At 37.7% G+C, this 19,846-nt stretch overlaps 1 protein-coding gene across 1 annotated transcript in view; it reads right to left on the bottom strand.

Moving 5' to 3' along the window:
- Positions 1–19,846, bottom strand: part of NEB (nebulin) — a 190,269-nt gene that overhangs the window by 111,568 nt on the left and 58,855 nt on the right. The window contains 19 exon segments of the mRNA XM_033111682.1: positions 160–264; positions 754–957; positions 1,252–1,563; positions 2,560–2,667; positions 2,751–2,855; positions 3,182–3,385; positions 3,828–4,139; positions 4,487–4,594; positions 4,960–5,064; positions 6,769–6,972; positions 7,157–7,468; positions 10,155–10,262; positions 11,253–11,357; positions 11,828–12,034; positions 12,161–12,472; positions 13,958–14,065; positions 15,240–15,344; positions 17,889–18,095; positions 19,520–19,831. Coding sequence (XP_032967573.1) covers positions 160–264; positions 754–957; positions 1,252–1,563; positions 2,560–2,667; positions 2,751–2,855; positions 3,182–3,385; positions 3,828–4,139; positions 4,487–4,594; positions 4,960–5,064; positions 6,769–6,972; positions 7,157–7,468; positions 10,155–10,262; positions 11,253–11,357; positions 11,828–12,034; positions 12,161–12,472; positions 13,958–14,065; positions 15,240–15,344; positions 17,889–18,095; positions 19,520–19,831 — 3,543 coding nt within the window.

Raw genomic sequence — 19,846 nt, 5'->3', positions numbered from 1 at the left:
TGGAAGTTTGATGTTTAGGATGGTGATTAAGAAATGCCAGAGTCGGTATTCACATGGAGCAAGAAAAGAGGTTCTCTATAAAGCTGACATCACCATGGAATAAAGTAATTGAAGTAAGAAACAGCATGTAAATGGCACAGAATTAGCATCTGTTCCCACCTCACTGTAGTTGATTTTGTTCATTCTTGCCAACGTAATTTCTGGTGTGTCTGGCATGATGTGGATCTGGGTTTTGTCTTTGTCCCAGGCTTCCGTATATAAACGCTATCAAAGAAAATATATAATATCATCAGGAAAAGAATTCAGTGTAAAATTAATAGGAATTCTAGGGCCACAAGAGCTTTACGAACAAACATAACAAAAGGCTATACACTTTATAACACATTATGTATTTTACACACATCTTCTTCAAGTGAAGTAGTCAGTTCATAATAAAACAGATAATTAGAAGTACGTTCTGATAATCTGAAATGTATGTTAACAAAAGGAAATTGAGAATATCCTTTATTTAAAGATGATTTTCCATAAAAAGATGTCATTTTATCAACACCATAAAGCAATGACTGAAGTAAATATTAAAGTATAAATGACATATATGTCAGATTGATAGATACAGATGGATGAATGTGTACATAGACAGATAAATGTGTTTTGTTGTTCAATGCTCGGTTATTTCTTTTCTTGATTATGTTTCTTTTTCTTTGATTTAGCTTTAGGAGTCCTACCTTGGTTCTCTGAATTTTGAAACCTCACCTTGTTCATAGTGATGGCATTGTTCTTGGCCAACATTTGTTCCAGAGAATCAGTAACACTGGTAAATTTGAATGTGTCTGGAGGCTGGCGATAGATTTTATCACTTAAAATTTCAGTTGCCCGTTTGCATTTTTCCACATCCAAAGAGCCAATGGGAACCCAGCCAATGCCTTTCATCCATTGGAGGTCTGACTTGTACATATTCTGTAAATACACATAGTCAATAAATATGTATCCCTATATTTGGAAAATATTTTCATCTAAAGGATATAAAACAAAGTAAGCTCATTCTTGAAAATACAGTTTGGTAGACAGGCAGAGTATCAGACAATATTCTTTTTTGTTTTGGAGGGTTAAATAATTAGGAAATAAAAGAAATGATATTTCCTCCTTTGCAGGGGCTGGTGAACTTGGTGCCACCTATTGCTACTTTCTCCCAGGGCTGTTAATTCATTGAATTCCCGCACTTGCATGTTATCATGATCCTCAGGTACTCACATCGCTCTGCAGCTCATAGGCCTGCCGAGCGTGGATGACGTCGTTCTGGTCGGGCAGGCACGTCCACTGGTGCAGGTAGTTCTTATAGTCCACGTCACTGACTAAGCTCTGGCACTTCTTGGCCAGCACCACCCCCAGCATGTCCACTGGGCTGCTGTACTTCGTCTTCGACTTCTCAAAGTCCTTCTTGTACTCCCTGTCACTCTGGATTTTGGCCACATGCATGGACCACGTCATCTTGGGGTCATCCTTAATGTCCCGGGCTCCAATGTGGTGGCCGAGCTGCTTACGATACCCTTCTTTGTACTTGTACTAGAAGAAGAAAAATGCTGATAGTCACCTATTTTAACTTTTAGTAAAAAGCAATTATTAAGGCCAATATTTTCTATTCATTAAATGTATAATGGTTTCCCACTGAATACATAAACATACATATACATGCATCTTGTCAACCATTTAGAAAATAAAGCATATATATGTATACAAAAAAGAAAATAAAAATCAAGACATTATTCTGCCATTCAGTGCACTGATAAAACTGCTTTTTGTGGTGTGCATGTGTGTGTGCGTGCATGCGAGTAAAAGAGAAAGAATAAAATTAGAATAGGAGTCATACTGTATATGAGTTTGTGCCTGCTTTTTTGTTATTATATGAGCATTTCTATGTCATTATTCTTTATAAACATGATTTTTAATGACAGCAGGTATTCCATCATATTGGTATATATTAATACTTTTAACCATCCTGTGATTTTTGAACATTTATTTTTAAATTATGACGGCTACTTCCATATTTTGGAAATAAAGAAAAAAATACATTTTCGAGCAAACTCATCTTTTAAAGAACATAAATATCTGCAGCCAATCACTGGAGACAGAGACAAACATATGGGTCACATGGATGGTTGGACTTTGAATAATGTGTCCCATTCATTCAGCTCTTGTGGGTTCATTGGTTCATAAGGCATGGGTTGGGTTTTGAAGGAATCCTACAATGAGTTTGGTTATATATCAGAATACATCATGTGGAAAAGCCAAAACTTTGTCTGAACTGCAGTCAAGTATCCAATGCTTTCGTTCAATAGGAAATGGACCATATTTTGAAATGCATGTTGCGATGACCTCAAGCACAGCTAGGATTTAGCCCTTGTGTTGAGAATTTTAGTATCATTATTTTAAACTGTTTTTGAGGAAAAACTGTTAGCAAGAACTTTAACCTCATAGATTAGTTGCTGTACTGTATACCCAAGAGAAAGAAAGAAATCTTTAAGCCAAAGCTAAGACGAAGAACTTCTCAGGTGCACTTACTTCACTTGCGATGTCTCTGGAGGCCTTGGCTGCCCTGATGGGAATGGCGTCTAGACGCATATCATACCCTTTCCTCTTGGCTTCTTCTAGGCCAAGTTTATATAGTTTCTGAAATAGACACAAATCATAAGTTTGATTTATAAAGTACAGTATAAGGAAAATACATCATGCACCATGAATATATTGCTTACCTCACTGTAATTTATTTTGTTTTGTTTAGCTAGTAAAACTTCAGGGGTGTCTGGCATAATGTGGACGCTGGTTTTATCTTTATCCCAAGCTTCTGTATAGAGGCGCTAAAAAAAAAACAAAAAAAGACATGACTCGTATAGACCCATAATGAGTAGATACATAAAAAGAACCTGGTTCTTAATGAGAGTAAGGAGAATCTGCTCTGTGAGTTAATATCTGTGAAACCTTGAGGTCTACATGTCTCATGTCAGTGAGAAGCAACTCACTTTAAAACTACTTTAATACAAAGCAAAATAATTTAATATGATTTTTCTTTTATAGAAAGAGATTTAGGTGTTTACAAACACACACACACACACACACACACACACACACAGAGAGAGAGAGAGACAGACAAACAATACTCCTCCCAAGTAAAGAAAGGACTTACATGGTTCATGGTAATAGCATTGTTTTTTGCCAAAACCATTGGGATGGAGTCCATAAGGCTGGAAAATTTGAATTGATCTGGTTGTTGGCGGTAAACATGGTCACTCAAAATCTGCATAGCTTTCTTGTTCTTCTCAGCCTCCAGAGAACCAGTAGGTAACCAGCCAATGCCTTTTAGCCACTGAAGGTCGGCCTTATACAAATTCTGAAATTGTAAGTGACATATCACTAAACATAAGCATAAAACTATGCCTCTAAAGAAATAAAATATCAGATTACATTACACTTTATATTTCAAAGCTTGAATTCTTGGGAAATTAAAAAATTTGGTATGTTTTGTGAATCAACAAAATATTAAGATTATAAGCAATATTTTGAAACACATTTTAAACAGCAGCGCTTAGAGAACAAGCCAGTTCTAGGTCAACAACCTAGGGGCTTCCACCCAAGCAGTGGGGGCTTTGCTGTCTCTTTCTTTGTGGACAAAGGGTGCCTTCAGATGATGGGTGACTGGATCGAGTGTGAGCATTAGTCCAGGGAAGTAGAACTCAGTTGTGTAAGCTCAGCTCCCCTCACTTTGGGGGAACTTTGATACTTTGGAAAGCATACATGCTTTTATGTTGGCCAAAGGAAAATATTAGACTCACATCACTCTGCAGTTCATAGGCCTGCCGAGCATGGATGACGTCGTTCTGGTCGGGCAGGCACGTCCACTGGTGCAGGTAGTTCTTATAGTCCACGTCACTGACTAAGCTCTGGCACTTCTTGGCCAGCACCACCGCCAGCATGTCCACTGGGCTGTTGTACTTGGTCTTCCACTTCTCAAAGTCCTTCTTGTACTCCCTGTCACTCTGGATCTTGGCCACATGCATGGACCACGTCATCTTGGGGTCATCTTTGATGTCCCGGGCTCCAATGTGGTGGCCGAGCTGCTTACGATAGCCTTCTTTGTACTTGTACTAAAGGGAAAACAAAACACATGTCTCCTTTCTTTCAAGATTAACTTATGTTGCAATGTCTGTGGCAAATTACAAAGCACATTAACTCCAAATATTTCACTAAGCCTGGAGAGCCATGGATTTAAGGTTTTTTGATAGGAAAGATTAAAAGCTAAATCCAGCCACAAATTCCTACATAATAAATGCATCCTTGAGCTTATCCTCATCCCACACTGCATGCCTGGGATCATGTCACTGTTTTAATTTGTAACTACTTGAAAGATTTTGTTCAACATAAAATTAAATTGAGACGCCTTCGAAGTGATAAACTGCAATCAAATCAATATAAACAGGGGATAAGATCTTACTTCGCTGGCAATTTCTCGTGAGGCTTTTGCTGCTTTGATTGTTATGGCATCAAGGGGAAGATCGTAGCCTTTCTTCTTCAGCTCCTCATAACCCATTCGGTAGACTTTCTGTTAAGAGATGAAGACCACTTTGGGAAAAATTGTTTTCCATACACAACCGCCGCATAATGAATCCAACATGCTAATATTTTAAGAATCCATGGGAATAGTATCTGTGCTCTAGAATACTCCAATGTGATTGGAAATTATGCCCGTTGGTTGCTAATGATCTTATTTTAAACTTTAAAGCTCTTCAATTACATAGATCAACAAAATTAAATGTCAGCTCTTTCCAAATGCTTATGAGAATGAAGCAAAAGTAAATTGATAGAGAAATGAAATGAAATATCATTTAGGCGCTGTTTTCCAATTCACTGCCTTAGAAGCAAATTAAAGTAAGCTTTCCGAAAACACATGCTGAATTGGAAACTCACATCACTTGTGTTGATTAAGTTTGTTTTAGCCAGAATAATGTCGGGTGTGTCCGGCATGATGTGGACTTGAGTCTTGTCTTTGTCCCAAGCTTCTCTATAAAGTCTCTACAATGAGAAATAAGAGTTTTCAGTGGTGATGTTAATTCTTGTGAATGACACAGTTAACTTCAAACAGGATTCCTGAATTCATCGGAATGAAGCATTATAATTGATAGCGTGAGCAGATAACATAAGCAGAACACAGGCACCGTATTTCTTGACTTATCTGGGACATAAATGGTTTTCAAAATCTATATTTTTTGGATTACTTTTTCAAAATGACAGATAATCCCACCTATAAGAAATCAACCCAAGTAACTGGAGCTTTTGCCAAAATCATCAAATGGAGTAGGAGTTCTTCATCGTTTGGAATGTAAGAGTCTTCCTCAGCGTTAAATTGGGAGATGGTGGTTTCTCAAAAGATGACATATTCAAGGTATATCTAGGAATTAGGGAATTTCACTTCCTATGTGTTTTAATTTTTTTTATAGTTATACCGCACAATTATTTGGCAGGATTAGGATTCCTAAAAGAATTTTGTATGAGAATTTATCAAAAACTCTTGTATGTCCCAGAGCCATCCTCTGTGTTTCTTCTCAGAAGAAAAAGGGGCACAAACAAAATCACATTGACTTACTAAAACTAGGAGGTGAAAAACAGGATGTTTACATTGTCAGAGAATCTCCCCACGAAAGACTTACCAATTACAAACAATAATATAGTGACGACAGTGGAGAAACCTGAAGACACCATTTTAACCAAGTGACCAAAGTTATCAGTAATGAGACAAATTGATATCATGTTCCTCCTGATATGACGTATGGAGAGGCTACAACATGTGTTGTCTTGTTAAAAATACAAAATCTGAATCTCATCATGAGGAAACATCAGACAAGCCCAAATTGAGGGAGAGCCTACAAAACAACTGGTCTGCACATATATATACTAATATATGCATCCATATAAATTATCAAATACTCTAAGCTAATTATGGGCATATATATAATTAATATATATGATATCTGTAAAATATATATATATATCCTTCTAAGACCCACATGGTTATTGTTAAATATCTATTTAAACTTCCTTACTGTTACCAGTTTCAGAATCTGTGCATATAATTCAACTTTCTGTAATTTTCAGGGTTATGTTTCTGAGCAATAATGAGTAATCTTTCCCTTCTGTTCATTGAATTACTCTACACTGTTATCTTTCACTTATTTTATTCAATAAATACTTATTGATCACCTATCTATATGCCAGACACTGAAGAAGGAAATAAGTTGAAGATGAACTGTTTATATACATATATTCTATTTATCTTGACTCAGCTAAACAAAATGCATTATAATCACTTGGCAGAAAACACACTCTTTATAACATTTACATTGTACCTGTGTTAAGATACTCAGAATATCTTTCTCCCTCTCATACACTTTATCCCAACAACAAAACATTTTATCTTTAATGCATTCAAGTTTCAAAGGAAAAAAAAAGTATGTTCAATAGTTTTCTCATTACATTTTGGATGAATAAATAAGCAAGCAAGCTTTAGGTGACAAAAATGATACTAACCCATTTTTACATGATCCAGAATAGTTGATAATTCCAACGAAGCAACCAAATATAAAACATTATTCTGTGTTGTGCTCTGCTGTGTGGTGTGATGCTATGCTATTCTACTAATTTATTAAACAAATGCTATTGAGCATCTACCAGGTATCAGGCACTATAATTTATTTTATTTATTTCCAAAGAGTTACTCACATCACTCCTATTTTTGGCATTTGTCTTTGCCAGAACTACGTCCATGGCATCAGGAATGCTGGTGAACTTGTTTTTGTCTGCAGGCTGACGATATTTCTTCTCACTGATGATTTCTGATGCCCGCTTGTTTTTTTCTGCCTCCAAAGAGCCCAGGGGACTCCATCCTATGCCTCTCAGCCACTCAAGGTCAGATTTATACAGATTCTGTGAAAATACAAAGTAAGCCATCAAAATCCCCTCCTCATCGGGACCCTTGACTCAAGCGATTTTATACATTTACATACTCAATAATAACTCCTCTTTCTAGTTTCTGTTGCTCCATGACTAAATGGCTACTCATATGAGATAGACAATAATATATAAGCTATTAGATTTAATAGAAGCTGACCTCACTCTGCAGTTCATAAACTTTTTTAGCTTGAATAACATCGTTCTGGTCCGGCAGGCATGTCCACTCGTGCAGGTAGTTCTTATAATCCACGTCACTGACCAATGCCTGACATTTCTTGGCCAGCACCACCCCCAACATGTCCACTGGGCTGCTGTACTTGGTTTTCCACTTCTCAAAGTCCTTCTTGTATTCTCTTTCACTCTGCATTTTGGCTACATTCATGGACAACACAAGCTTTGGATCATCTTGCAGACTCCGGAATCCAATATGGTGGCCGAGTTGCTTGCGGTAGCCTTGTTTGTATTTAAACTGAAATCAGAGGAAACAGTTCTTTTATGAAACAGAGGTTAAGTTAAGTTCAGTTTGCTTTGTTTGCATGTTTGTTTTTCAAAACTGAAATGAGAGAAGGGATGCTTATGTTTACTTAGTAAGAAATGTAAAAACTGAAGTGGAGGCTCCCAAAGAAATGTGATGTAGCTGAGTATCAAGAGAGGTTGTGGTGAGAAATTCATTCCAATTAGAGGCATAAATACATTCTGGGATGTGCTGGCATTGTGTATGCTGACTTCAGGGTAGTGTTTGATAAAGCACTTGTGATATCCTTATGGGAATAATGGAAACTATGGGTTGAATGGCAGAAAAATTAGGAAGATTCAGGACTTGATGAACAAACCTAATAGTGTAGATTAAGTTATTAAGCAGCAGGATGTTTAGTGGTTTGCCATATAGTTATGTCATATAAATTTGTCCTGTTCAGGATGCACATACGGCTAAAAACAGCTAACTATGTTAGATTAGAAAGAACATTTCACAAGAGCTCAACTTATTGCCAAGGTGGGTCAAAACGAACTACATAAATTTAAGAAAGTAAAAGTGAAATCCAGTATTTAGATTCAATTGGGAAAAATTTCATTAGTAGTAGATCACAATGACAACAGTGATAATAATAATGATAGTAATAATAGCATTTACATGATGCTAGATGCTGAGCACACATTATTCCTCACAGAAGTAGGTTCTACTCTCTCTTGCCACCCAACTTCACAGTTAAGTATATTAAAAATACTCAAGAGTTTAAGTTGACTATTAGCTGAATATTGGCAACCTGAAAAAACTGCTTATAAAAAAAATAGTGTCAGAGATTCTGTAGGGGCACAGATAAAGGCAAGTGAGAAGCTCATTTACTCTTTCCTGTAACAGGAAAACAACACTAAGTTTTGAGGTACTCTATTTTGAGAGGGGCTTTGAAAAGATAGAGTAAATCACAAGTAGAATGATCAGAAGATTGCAGGACTTATAAAACTGAAACCAAAGAAGAAGAGTAAGAAAACTTGAAATGTCTAAAGATGTCAGGTGGAAGAAGAAATGAGCTACTTTGGGGAGCTCTAGAACATAGACCGTGAGCTGATTGGTAACATATTTAAGTTCAAAATAAAAAAATGTACAATGACAATTAGGGATGATCCAATAAGGAAATGACCTGCTCTGAAAGACACAAAAATTTTCATATTTGTAAGAATCCACAGATTGGATGACTACCTGCTGGAGATGAAGAGAAGATAGAATGTTGAGTGGGATATTGGATGAAATAAACTTTAAGTTATCTTCTAACTCTAAATTCTATGATTTTAATTTATTAAACTAAATAATTATTATTTTAAGTAGTTATAAAAATAGGTCTAATTTCCTTAAATTTTATAGATACAAGAACCATTTGACACTGAGAGGAGACACAATCTCTACAATGGTGGGAAAGTTCACTTATAGTTAACTTAATTTTGGGGTACAATTTCAAAAGTTTCAAACTAATAGTTCACATGAAAAGAAATTAGGTATCATCAAGTGTTGTGTTGTTTTTGGAAATTATTGACACTATTTCTCTGATTCCTAAACTATCTTTATGGGGAACATATAACATGAAATGAAAATAAGTTAGCTTTCTGGGGGACATGCAAGCATCGTTAAGCATTGCTCTAGGCTCATCACCACACTGATTCATTTTAATGTGGTATTGACCTGCAAGCCAGGGAGTGGGTAATAATACATCATCTAATTAATTTTCCTGTACTTCTGGAGGACCAGAAAATAATTGAATTAGGGAGAATCCTTATCTTCTTAGGATTTATTATCAGATCCTGTCTTCAGACATTTTTTCTCTCTAAACCAAATCCTTGTTTTGTTTTAAAGATTTAGATTAAGAGATTGTGCTTCTCTATGAAATTATGGTAACTTATTTTCCATAACCAAGGTCCTTGAAATTTTTGTGGTTAATTCTTGGGCTTAAAAAACAACAACATGTTTATCAGCATGCAGAATGTCTAAGCCAAACATTTGTAAAAATTTAATCAATAGGAAATATACCCAGTTTATTCATCAACTTTACTACCTTTTCCAATCATAACTAGAAGATTGGAGACGTTTGCCTTAGAGAGAGAATACCCTTATTTTATGAACTTTGGACCAGACAAGTTAAGCCCTCTGGGCCTTAAACCCAAATTCCTGAAATTTCCTATATTTTCTATGCCCCAAGCTGGTTTATTATAATTATGTAAAGGCAAGGATGGGCTAAATAAAAATAATTGGCAGCTAAATTTTAAATATTTGCATTAGAACTATCTATCACTATCAGGTTGTTGAGGTTTATTTATTATCTAGCACTTTGAGTGTGTCTATAAAAGACAAAAAGATAATAGGAAAGTTATTTTCAGGTAAATTGGGGAAAACTGAAATCTATGGTTCTTTTATAATGTCTAAAAACATAGCATCTTAGTGTAATGGATCTTACAGGTTCTCTGGCTCAAACTCTATTGAAGAAGCCCTTTTTTGATATTTGATCAGTGAGACAGAAGAGTGAATTTTGGTTAAACAAAGAATGCAGGAGAAGACGAAGGGGAGGTCATTACATTTTGAAAGGTAAGGCTCATCTGTAAAAATGGTTACCAGCATGAAGATTCAGATAAAAATATATCCTTATAGGAGTCACAGTAGTACTTACATCGCTAACAATGTCTCTTGAAGCTTTGGCCAACTGTACAGAAATTGCATCAACTGGGAGATCATAGCCTTTCTTCAAGGCTTCTTCCCATCCAAGTTTATAGAATTTCTGAAAATTAAAGAAACCATTTAGCATTATTCAGTGTATATTAAAACCCCAATAGATTGCTGAACAAAAATTTACCTAGAGAATAGAGATCAGACTCTAACATCATCTACCTTATCTCTAAAGATAGGGATAAAAAGAAAACAAGCTGTTTAATAGGGCCCTGACTTAGCATCACATGCTCTGGCTTCAATGCTTTGGTTCTGAGAACCGCAGCCCCCGCCCCCCCCCCCCCCAACCCAGTTATATAACTGAGGATGGCCTTTTCTGTTCAAACACAATAAGGGCATATCAGGTATGTCAGGTAACTTCCCCCTGCTATGTACAGTCTAGGCTCACTATTTTGAGCACAGATGTTAAATAATTGATAACCAAAAATGTCAGGTGACAAAATATTAATTATCTAAGTGATAAAAGTAATAGATGATGAAATACCTTTTATAAGGAACGATAAATGAGTTACATTTTTGGAGTCAAATTCATTGAATGGATGCTTTGTGTGAAAACCAGGTGATAATAAAAACAGCTAAAAGTCAGCTAGTACTTACTATGTGCCAGGCACTCTGCTGAGAGCTTTACAAGGAATTTCTCATTTGGTCCTCATGGCAATTCAATGTCATAGGCACTTTTGTAGTCCCAATTTTAGGGATGAGGAAACTAAGACCCTATATCACATAACTTACAAATGGCAAAGCCAAATCTCATAGTACCTCTGTTTGATGCAATATTTTCTTTCAACAATTATTTATTGATCTTCTATTCTGTGCCAAATACAATGAGTACTGAGAAAAACAAAGCAGGCACAGCACCTGCCTCCATGGAACATACAGTCAAAGCTGAAGCTCTTGCTTTTAACCGCATATTTTGCAACATCCCTAGGCTAGACGGTTTAAGTCATTCATTTCCATTTTTTCAGCATTTACATCAATTATTTACCATTACATCACTTAATAAGTTTAATCAGTTTGAAGCCAAAGTTTTATGTAGCTTTACCTGACTGTACAGTGTTTGATTCTGCTTGGCTTGTAAAATATCTGGTGTATCAGGCATCACATGAATCTTGGTTTTGTCTTTGTTCCAATCAATGGTGTATAATTGCTAGAAAGTTAATTTAAAAAAAAAAGACATTTGAAGTTTGAATAGCTTCTTAGGACAAACCAGAAAAACTTTTTAGGACGAACAAGAAAGAAAAAAATATAGCAGAGTATTTGAATGCACACAATTTTAATGGGATTAAATTAATTTAGTAACTAAAATAGAGTATATAATTCAGAAAAAACAAACTCAGATCTTAAAAAATAATCTTTTAGGTATTTTCTGTCCTCTAGAATGGACCAGACGTACTTAAGATATAATAATTTTTTAAAAACAAGTAATTTCTAACTCAATCAGAAGGGCAGGAGAAATAAAAAACAGTAGGCAGCCGAAGATAAGTGTAGGGACATTCTCTGGAACTGTTTGCCACTGCCCGGAAGTGATGGACCCAAATTAAATTTCCCAAACAAGAACCAGAGGCTGGTAGCCCTGCCTCGCTGGGAGCCAGGGCTATGGAAGGGTGGCTCTTCTACCTTGTTCATGGTTTGTGCATTCTGCTTGGCAAGAACCATGTCCATGGAGTCGGTCAGCTTCTTAAACCGGAAGTTGCTCGGGTGCTGACGGTATTTCTGATCACTGGCATATTCGGTTGCTTTCTTGGCTTTTTCCACTTCTAGGGAACCAGCTGGACTCCAGCCAAGCCCTTTGTACCATTCGTTGTAGTCCTGTTTGTATTCATTCTATACAGAGAAGAGGCAAATCTACTTTACCTTATCAATTAAGACACAAAAGCGTGGCGTAGGAGACCGCGATCTCCCTTCCCATGGTAGGAATCCAACCATCACCCAGAAAGAAGAGAGCCTTACATCACTCTGTATCTGATTCATAGTCTTGCTCAACTGGATGTTCATGGCATCTGGAAGGAGGATGTATTTGTGAATCAGGTGCTTGTAGTTGGTGTTGGTGATGTTGGCTTGGGCATCCTTGGCGGCTGTGACACTGAGCATGTTGGCAGGAGTGTGGTAGCTGGTCTTCGTCTTCTCATAGTTTTTCTTATACTCCCGATCCGATTGCATCTTAGCCACTTTCATGGAATGGACTAATTTGGGGTCATCCTCAAGACTGCGGAAACCAACCATTTTCCCTTTGTCTTTTTCATAATTGTATTTGTATTTATACTGTGAAGAAAATGGGCATATTTATTCAGAGCAATTCTCTTGACTAGAAATCATTCTAGTGTCAACATTCTGTATTTCATAAAAAGTTGTATTTCTAGTGAACTCTACAGTTCACAAGACACATTTTTCACATTCGTTTGTGTAACTTGTTACAACTATACATTGTGAGGTAGATAGCAAAGTTATTATTACTTCTCCCATTTCATAGAAGAGTAAGCTGAGAGCCAGAGAGGTGAGTGACTTGCTAAGGTCACTGAGGATTAGAACCCGGGTCTTGTGATGATACACCACACTGACTTCCACACATACGCTGCTGTTACTTTTAAAGAGACCTTCAGTAGGTAATAAGAGTCCAGCAAATGAAAGAAAAAAGTAGGATGTTCTAAGCAGCTAATGGTTCCATGACAAATCACCCCATCTTTTACTGATGAGAATAGGCTCAGCTATGACATACACGGTATAATTTTAGAGTAGCTTTATATTTATGGAGCTTCTTTTCTTTGAAGACTCTATAATTGGGAAGAAATTTTACTGTGTATCGCCCAACTTTCCTCAATAGAGGGGAGATACTGATACATGGATACATCTGCCTATCTCTTGTGGGTCTGAGTGTGCAAGTTAGGGGGTAGGAGCTGGGAGAGCGAAATCCTTCCAGTGTAAGAGAGAAAGAAGAATGTGGCGTTCTCGGGAATAGGGATGGATACGTAGGAAAGATGAAGAACAGAGATAGAGGAGGAGAGACAAAGTATAACTGGGGTGGCTAAGGAAAGAGTACTCTGAAATGTACTCCTCCCATTACACCTGAATCATTAAATACTCACTGTGAGTGGATTTCTTGTGGCAACAACCAAATGAAAAAATTGAGTTTCAAATAGGTGATGTGTTATGGCAGTGATGTGTTGGCACACCAGCTTTCTAGGGGGAAAAGCCCTAATTTGTAGTGTTTGTCAATTTCTGTGGTATAAATACTCCCACCAAGGCTGATGTCAAGCCACCAACTGTTTAACAGCTGATTTCCAAAATTTCTGATTATTTAATAAACAGCTGTTACGAGCCCAAAAGATCAGTACTTCCAGCACACCACTTCATGAGACATCCTGTTAGGAAGACAGATCCTAAGAGTCAGCAAGAACCACACAAGTCTTCCACCAAGAAAACCTAGTGCAGGGTTTTGGATTTCTATAGGCCACAGCCTTGGTGATGGAGTTCAAAGTAAATTCACCTAGGTCTCATGAGTCAGGGAGCAGACATCTATGTGGTCATACTGTGGTTAGCATTCTGTTTCTTCAGAAATGCCAGAGAAAACAAAAGAGCGAGGTAAGAAGCATTCACAGAATAGAATGAGACTATTGTTAGCAGGCACACATTTTCCCATATTTTATCCACTTAGTGTTTCCAGAACTCAGCCCTGATTAATTTGATAGACAAGAACCCCCTCCCCCCCCCCCCTCCACCCCCAGCAAGGTGGCTGTCCTTCAGACTTACATCACTTGCAATATCTCTTGAGGCCTTGGCAGCTTTGATAGGAATTGCGTCTGTTCTGAGGTCGTAGCCTTTCTTTTTCGACTCTTCCAAAGAAAGTTTGTAGAGTTTCTGTAAAGAGAGGCAAAGGAATAGTTCTCTTCTAAATAGGAAAGCCTGGATTTATTTTGAAAGAGTAAATTAGCACTGTGGCATCATTTTTATTTTTGAGCAGAATGATTTATTGGTGGTTCAATGGCAGAATGTTCTCACAAAAACATAATTGTGTTTGGAAAAAAATCCATTACAAACTCAAGAGACCACCAGAAAAAGTAAAAGTTCCTGATCTCTATTAGGTTGTAAATATACTTTTTAAAAATATGAAAGCCCAGTGGATTCTTATTGATGCATTTTATCAAATAGCCATATACTACAAAACAGCCATATTCTTATATGAAAACTTTATATTGTTTTGCAATTGACACTTTTATTTATTTAATTGTGTGGATTCCAAAATCCAAAAAAAAAAGTCAGCAACCCCAAATCCCTACATAATTGAAACAAAGAAAAGAAAAAAACAAAAAACTGGTAGGATTAGAAGATTTCCTAGCAACCGGTTAGGATGAGAAAGGAAGTGAAGTAGAACACCTTTGCGTTTTCTTTTTTAATTACATTTTTTTTTTTTTTTTTTAAGGAGGGCACAGCTCACAATGGCCCATGCCGGGATTAAACTGGAAACCTTGGTGCTACCAGTACCATGCTCTCTAACCAACTGAGCTAGCCAACCACCCCCTGCATTTTCTAACACTATTGCACATTTCTTGTTGTGAGGTTTGCCCCAACTTCCTCAAAATGTTCATCTTCTCTTTCCATTTAGCTTTTCCCAAGACCCCCTCTTGGGAAGGGGGTTTTTTTCCTCTAAAGACCCCCTCTTTAGAACCATCTCAAAAGCTTGGTGGAGGAGCTAAAAACAAAGTCCTAGGATGATCACTTCCTTTTGCTCTTCTTCTGGCCCCCAAGCCCTTCTTTTCCTGCCAAGTCTCTTAGTTTGAGAAGGAGGACCTACTCCTAAAGCGAAGATCCGCATGCCCTTCAAATTCCTAATTTCTAGGCCCAAGTCCCATCGATAGGCTGACTCCAACTCTTAGCAAAGCAAGAAAGAAAGAGGAAAACTCTCATTTGTGGATTCCCACTCTTATTTTTAAAAGAGTTACACTCCACATTGACACATTTTAATTAGTTAATTTGTTTACTGGTTCAAACGGGGGGGGGGGGGGGAAGATGGCCACAGGGAGATTACACTTACATCACTCATATTAATTGCATTTGTCTTTGCCAGAACAATTTGCGGGATATCAGGCATCATGTGGACCTTTGTCTTGTCAGCTTCCCATGCTTTTTTGTAGAGGTGCTAGGAAGTAAAAACACACAAACAAACAAAATCCCGTACAAGTTAGTATTTAAAACCTTAAAAGAAGACTCACTTAATACGTAGCTATCATTGTCCATAGATATCAATATTTTACATATTTTTATTAGCTAGATCTTATTAAATTTTTATAAAATTTACATGGAAAAGGCACTCATTCAAACAAGACGGTGAAGAGGATGTAAAGAAAAAAAGCAAAATGTCCCATCCTCCTATTTGACAGCCTGGAGCTAGGATCTAAAATTTTCTATGCATATTAAAGTCCACATATACTCCTCTCAAAATATAAGTGAGGCCATAGAAAGCATAATGTTTCATATCTTGCTTTTCTTACTTAATAATATAAGTTCGACATCTTTTAAGCGTCTTAAAATAATTTACTTCATTCATTTAAGGAGCTGTAATGGTCCATGAAGAGGTGTAACCTGATTGATTTAACAAGTTCTCTACTGACAGACATTTAATTCATTGATTCCAGTCTTTTTCTACTAAAAGCCACGGTGCCATGATCTTTGTGGTGAACGTGAAGGCGTGACACCCAGACACCCATTCAGGGAAGGACTTGTTGCCCCGAATATTGGCAGACAACCTCCAGTTGTCACTTGTTTCAGGGTTTGCTGCCTCACTAAAGAGTGCACCCTGGTGGCCACATCCAGTGACTCATCAACGTATGAGTATAAAGGGCTGGCCATTCAGTTGAATGCAGAACACGTCCGGCAGGGCATGTCCACTGGAGAGCCCTCTGTGGGAAAGGCCAAAGCTCTGTAGGGCCTGCATCATGGTTAGACTCATCCTACCCAGTTCTCCTGCCACAGGTATCGAATCCTCAAAAATGCCCCGTACTCCAAATTCCATCTCAGCATTTCCTTTTGGAGACTTTAACCTCCAAAATATATTATTGTGCATATGTATGTATATATGTCTTTGCACATGTATAAGGATTTTTGTAGGGTATTGGGCATGTGAATATTTAATTTTAACAAATATTAACAAAATGTTACTAGAGGTTCACATTAGCATAAATTCCCTGGCCAACACTGTACATAATACAACTTTTTAATTTTTGTAAATCTGACAGGTGAAAAATGCTTTCTTTGTTTTAAACAAGTTTAATTAGAAAACAAACAAAACTTCTTCCAGAGCCTTTTTCTAGACCAGGGGTGTATAAACTTTTTCTGGAAAGGGCCAAATAGTAAATATTTCAGGCTTTGTGGGCCAGAGAATCTCTGACATTAACTACTCAACTCTGCTGCTGTAGTGTAAAAGCAGCCATAGATGATATGCAAAATTTTAATTAATTTAAATGTAAATTGTCACAGGTGGCTAGCGGTTATAGTATCGGACAGCACAATTCTAATGAAAAGAGCAACAGCCAGGCATCAGAGTCTAATTCTAGTCCAGACCCAATCATTGACCTGCTGTGTGTCTTTGGGGGAGGTGCCTTGCTTCTCTGGGCCATGATTTCCTCAACTCTGCTGAGAGGAAGCAACCTGATGATCACCAAGATATCTCTCAGCGTTAGCATTTGCTATTTCTATGATTCTCATCTTGGCATCGTTATTCTGACATGGTAATCATTAACATTGGGAAAAAATGAAAGTTTTCATTTACTATTTAAAAACTAAATGCATGCTTGTGGTAATTTAAATTACAAATCTTAAACGGGGCCCTGAGATTTGTGCCTTGTCGTTTAGGAAAATTCCTTTCAAGGAGGTTGGTCTTCTTGACAAATCTGTTTTCTCTCTTAGAAGATTCCAGGGGATTTACTCAGGGACTTAGCATAATACAGCTTTATCTTTCTCATGCAAGTAGGACCATCATTTTCCGCAACTGCTTAATGTTAAAGTCCAAATAATTTCCTCCCTTTTTGCTAATCAATGGCATTTTAAATTGCTGTCCACACAATATAACCAGTGCTGCTGGCAATTATTCTAGTATCTGTAACTTAGAAACAGATGTTTAAGTTTGATGTGCTTTTGGTCCTGATATCAACTTATGGTTAAGGAATGTATAAATACAGTATGGCTTTTCTAAAGGCTGGAATAATTAATGATCCAAGGAGCTACTGGTGGAGAACGATTGGTGTCATGATTGCCCAGGGAAGGTCCGGGCTCAGAGTGCTGCTTATAGACATGTGATCTGGGAGTCGGCTTTGATGCCATCAAAGCAGCTAGGAAGCCGGGTGGATGGGCTGTAACACACAGCTGTTACCAGGCAAACACTGCTGATTCAGCAGCGTGAACTTCTACTCATCCTCACCTTCGACAAAAGGGACTCATTCTCAAGGTTGGCATTAAAAGAGGGAGCCCATATTTATTTTGTTATGTCTATGGGGTAGAGTGGTTCATTGGACACGTGGAGGGCCACTAGTTATGACTAATTCCTATCTTTAACTATAGAACCCCTTTTCAAGGTAGAGTAAACATTATGATGCCCTAAAACTGTTAGCAAAACCTATAGATTAAATGTAAGATATGCCTGGCTTTCCCCTGATGCATATGAAACACTACATTATTAAAGACTTACTTCATTCATAATTTTTGCATTATTCTGGGCCAAAACCATATTCATCGAGTCCATCAATGTGGAATACTTCAAAGTGTCTGGGTGTTGGCGGTACTTCTTTTCACTGATAATCTCCATGGCTTTCTTGTTTTTCTCAGCCTCCAGGGAGCCCACAGAGAGCCATCCAACACCCTTTATGAAGTCAGCGTAGTCAGCTTTGTACTGATTCTGCAAAAGGAAAAGTTCAGGATGAGAAGAAACCAAAACTTCTAAGAACCACCAGTGGGTATTTAATATTCAGTAAGTTCCACTTCAGTTTTCAACCAATAGTATATTGGATTTCAGCAATTTTTATTCCTAAACTTTTATCTTTTTTATATTTCTTTGCATGAGAAATTAAAAATAAGCAGTACAGGGGCAGCCAGATGGCTCAGTTGGTTAGAGCGCGGGCTCTTGACAACAAGGTTGCCGGTTCAATTCCCGCATGGGATGGTGGGCTGCGCCCCCTGCAACTAAGATTGAAAACAGTGACTGGACTTGGAGCTGAGCTGCGCCCTCCACAACTAGATTGAAGGACAACAACTTGGAGCTGATGGGCCCTGGAGAAACACACTGTTCCCCAATATTCCCCAATTTAAAAAGAAAAAAAATAGTCTTTAAAAAATAAATAAGCTGTAATATCGTTGTGATTTGTTTTTCTCAATGCCCTCATAAAGAAAAAGTACTAATAGATAAATACGAAATAGATTAATCTACCACGTGACTATTACTTCAAGAAAGGGGACTCTGCTGGCCTAACTTTCTTACCAAAATTCCCAAGTTTCCTTGGTTAATAGATAACTTATGTAGACCCCATTTCTGTCTTTTGCTGTGGCTTTGATCAGCCACCATTGTTTCACCTCTCTCAGGTATACCAGAAACCTCACTGGTGTTTTCTGCAAATTTCATTTTTCTCCCCTCAACTCTGACATTTTCCTCTACAACTGTACAGGCTGCTTCCGTTTGTGCACTTAAGTGCCTATCTTAGCTCTTACATTCCCAAAGAAAAAAATAGGCTTGGCATGGCCTGCCTTTGGTTCATAATTTAAATTCACTTCCCCAGCCACTGAATGTCCTCTATAGCTGAATTCTTGGCTCTCTACTGTCTGTGCCTTCCTCACAGTCATTCAAATAGCTGCTTCAGCCATCACCTCCTCAATATCTCCTCGGTACATGAGATACGCAGTTACAAAGTTGGACGTAGTTAAACGAAAGCTGATTGGGAGTGAGCGGCAAGAGCTATCAAGTCATCTGACTTTCTGCTTTCCCTCTTCTTCCTTTATCAGGGGCCTCTTATGCTTCTGACTTTCTTTGTTAGACGTATTTCCTCCAACACATTCTTTCTGAAGCCAAATTTCATGTGCTATTGCTGAACCCAGCATCCAACAATGCTCAAAGCAGTATTAGTAGAAAATAAGACTTTAGTTTCTAGAATCGATCTCCCTTTTAAAGAAAGAAATAAATTCAATTTAAGGTGAAAAAAATGAAACACCTCATTGGGAATTTACACATGAATTTCTTTCAGGATTTTCAAAATGTCATTACTTATGGTCATTCATGATTTGCTTATTAGCCAGAGTAAACGCTCTGCAAATGGTGCAGCTGTCACGTACATCACTTTGGATCTGCATCATGTTTTTGGCCAATTCAAAGCTCATGGCGTCGGGAAGCATGTTGTAGGTATGGATCACATTCCTGTAGTTGGTGTTGGTGGCCACTTCCTGAGACTTCTTGGCTGCCACCACACTGAACATGTCCACCGGGGTGTGGAAGGACGTCTTGGACTTCTCATAGCCCTTCTTGTATTCCCGGTCCGACTGCATTTTGGCCACCTGCATGAAGTGCACCAACTTGGGGTCGTCCTCTAGGCTCCGGAAACCGATGTGTTTCCCTTTGTTTTTTTCATAGGCTTGCTTGTATTTGAACTGTGGACAGAAAAG

Source organism: Rhinolophus ferrumequinum, chromosome 8 (genome assembly GCF_004115265.2).
Source record: "Rhinolophus ferrumequinum isolate MPI-CBG mRhiFer1 chromosome 8, mRhiFer1_v1.p, whole genome shotgun sequence".
NCBI lineage: Eukaryota > Metazoa > Chordata > Mammalia > Chiroptera > Rhinolophidae > Rhinolophus > Rhinolophus ferrumequinum.
The sequence above is the reverse complement of the archived record's forward strand: the minus strand, read 5'-3'. Positions and strand labels throughout refer to the sequence as shown.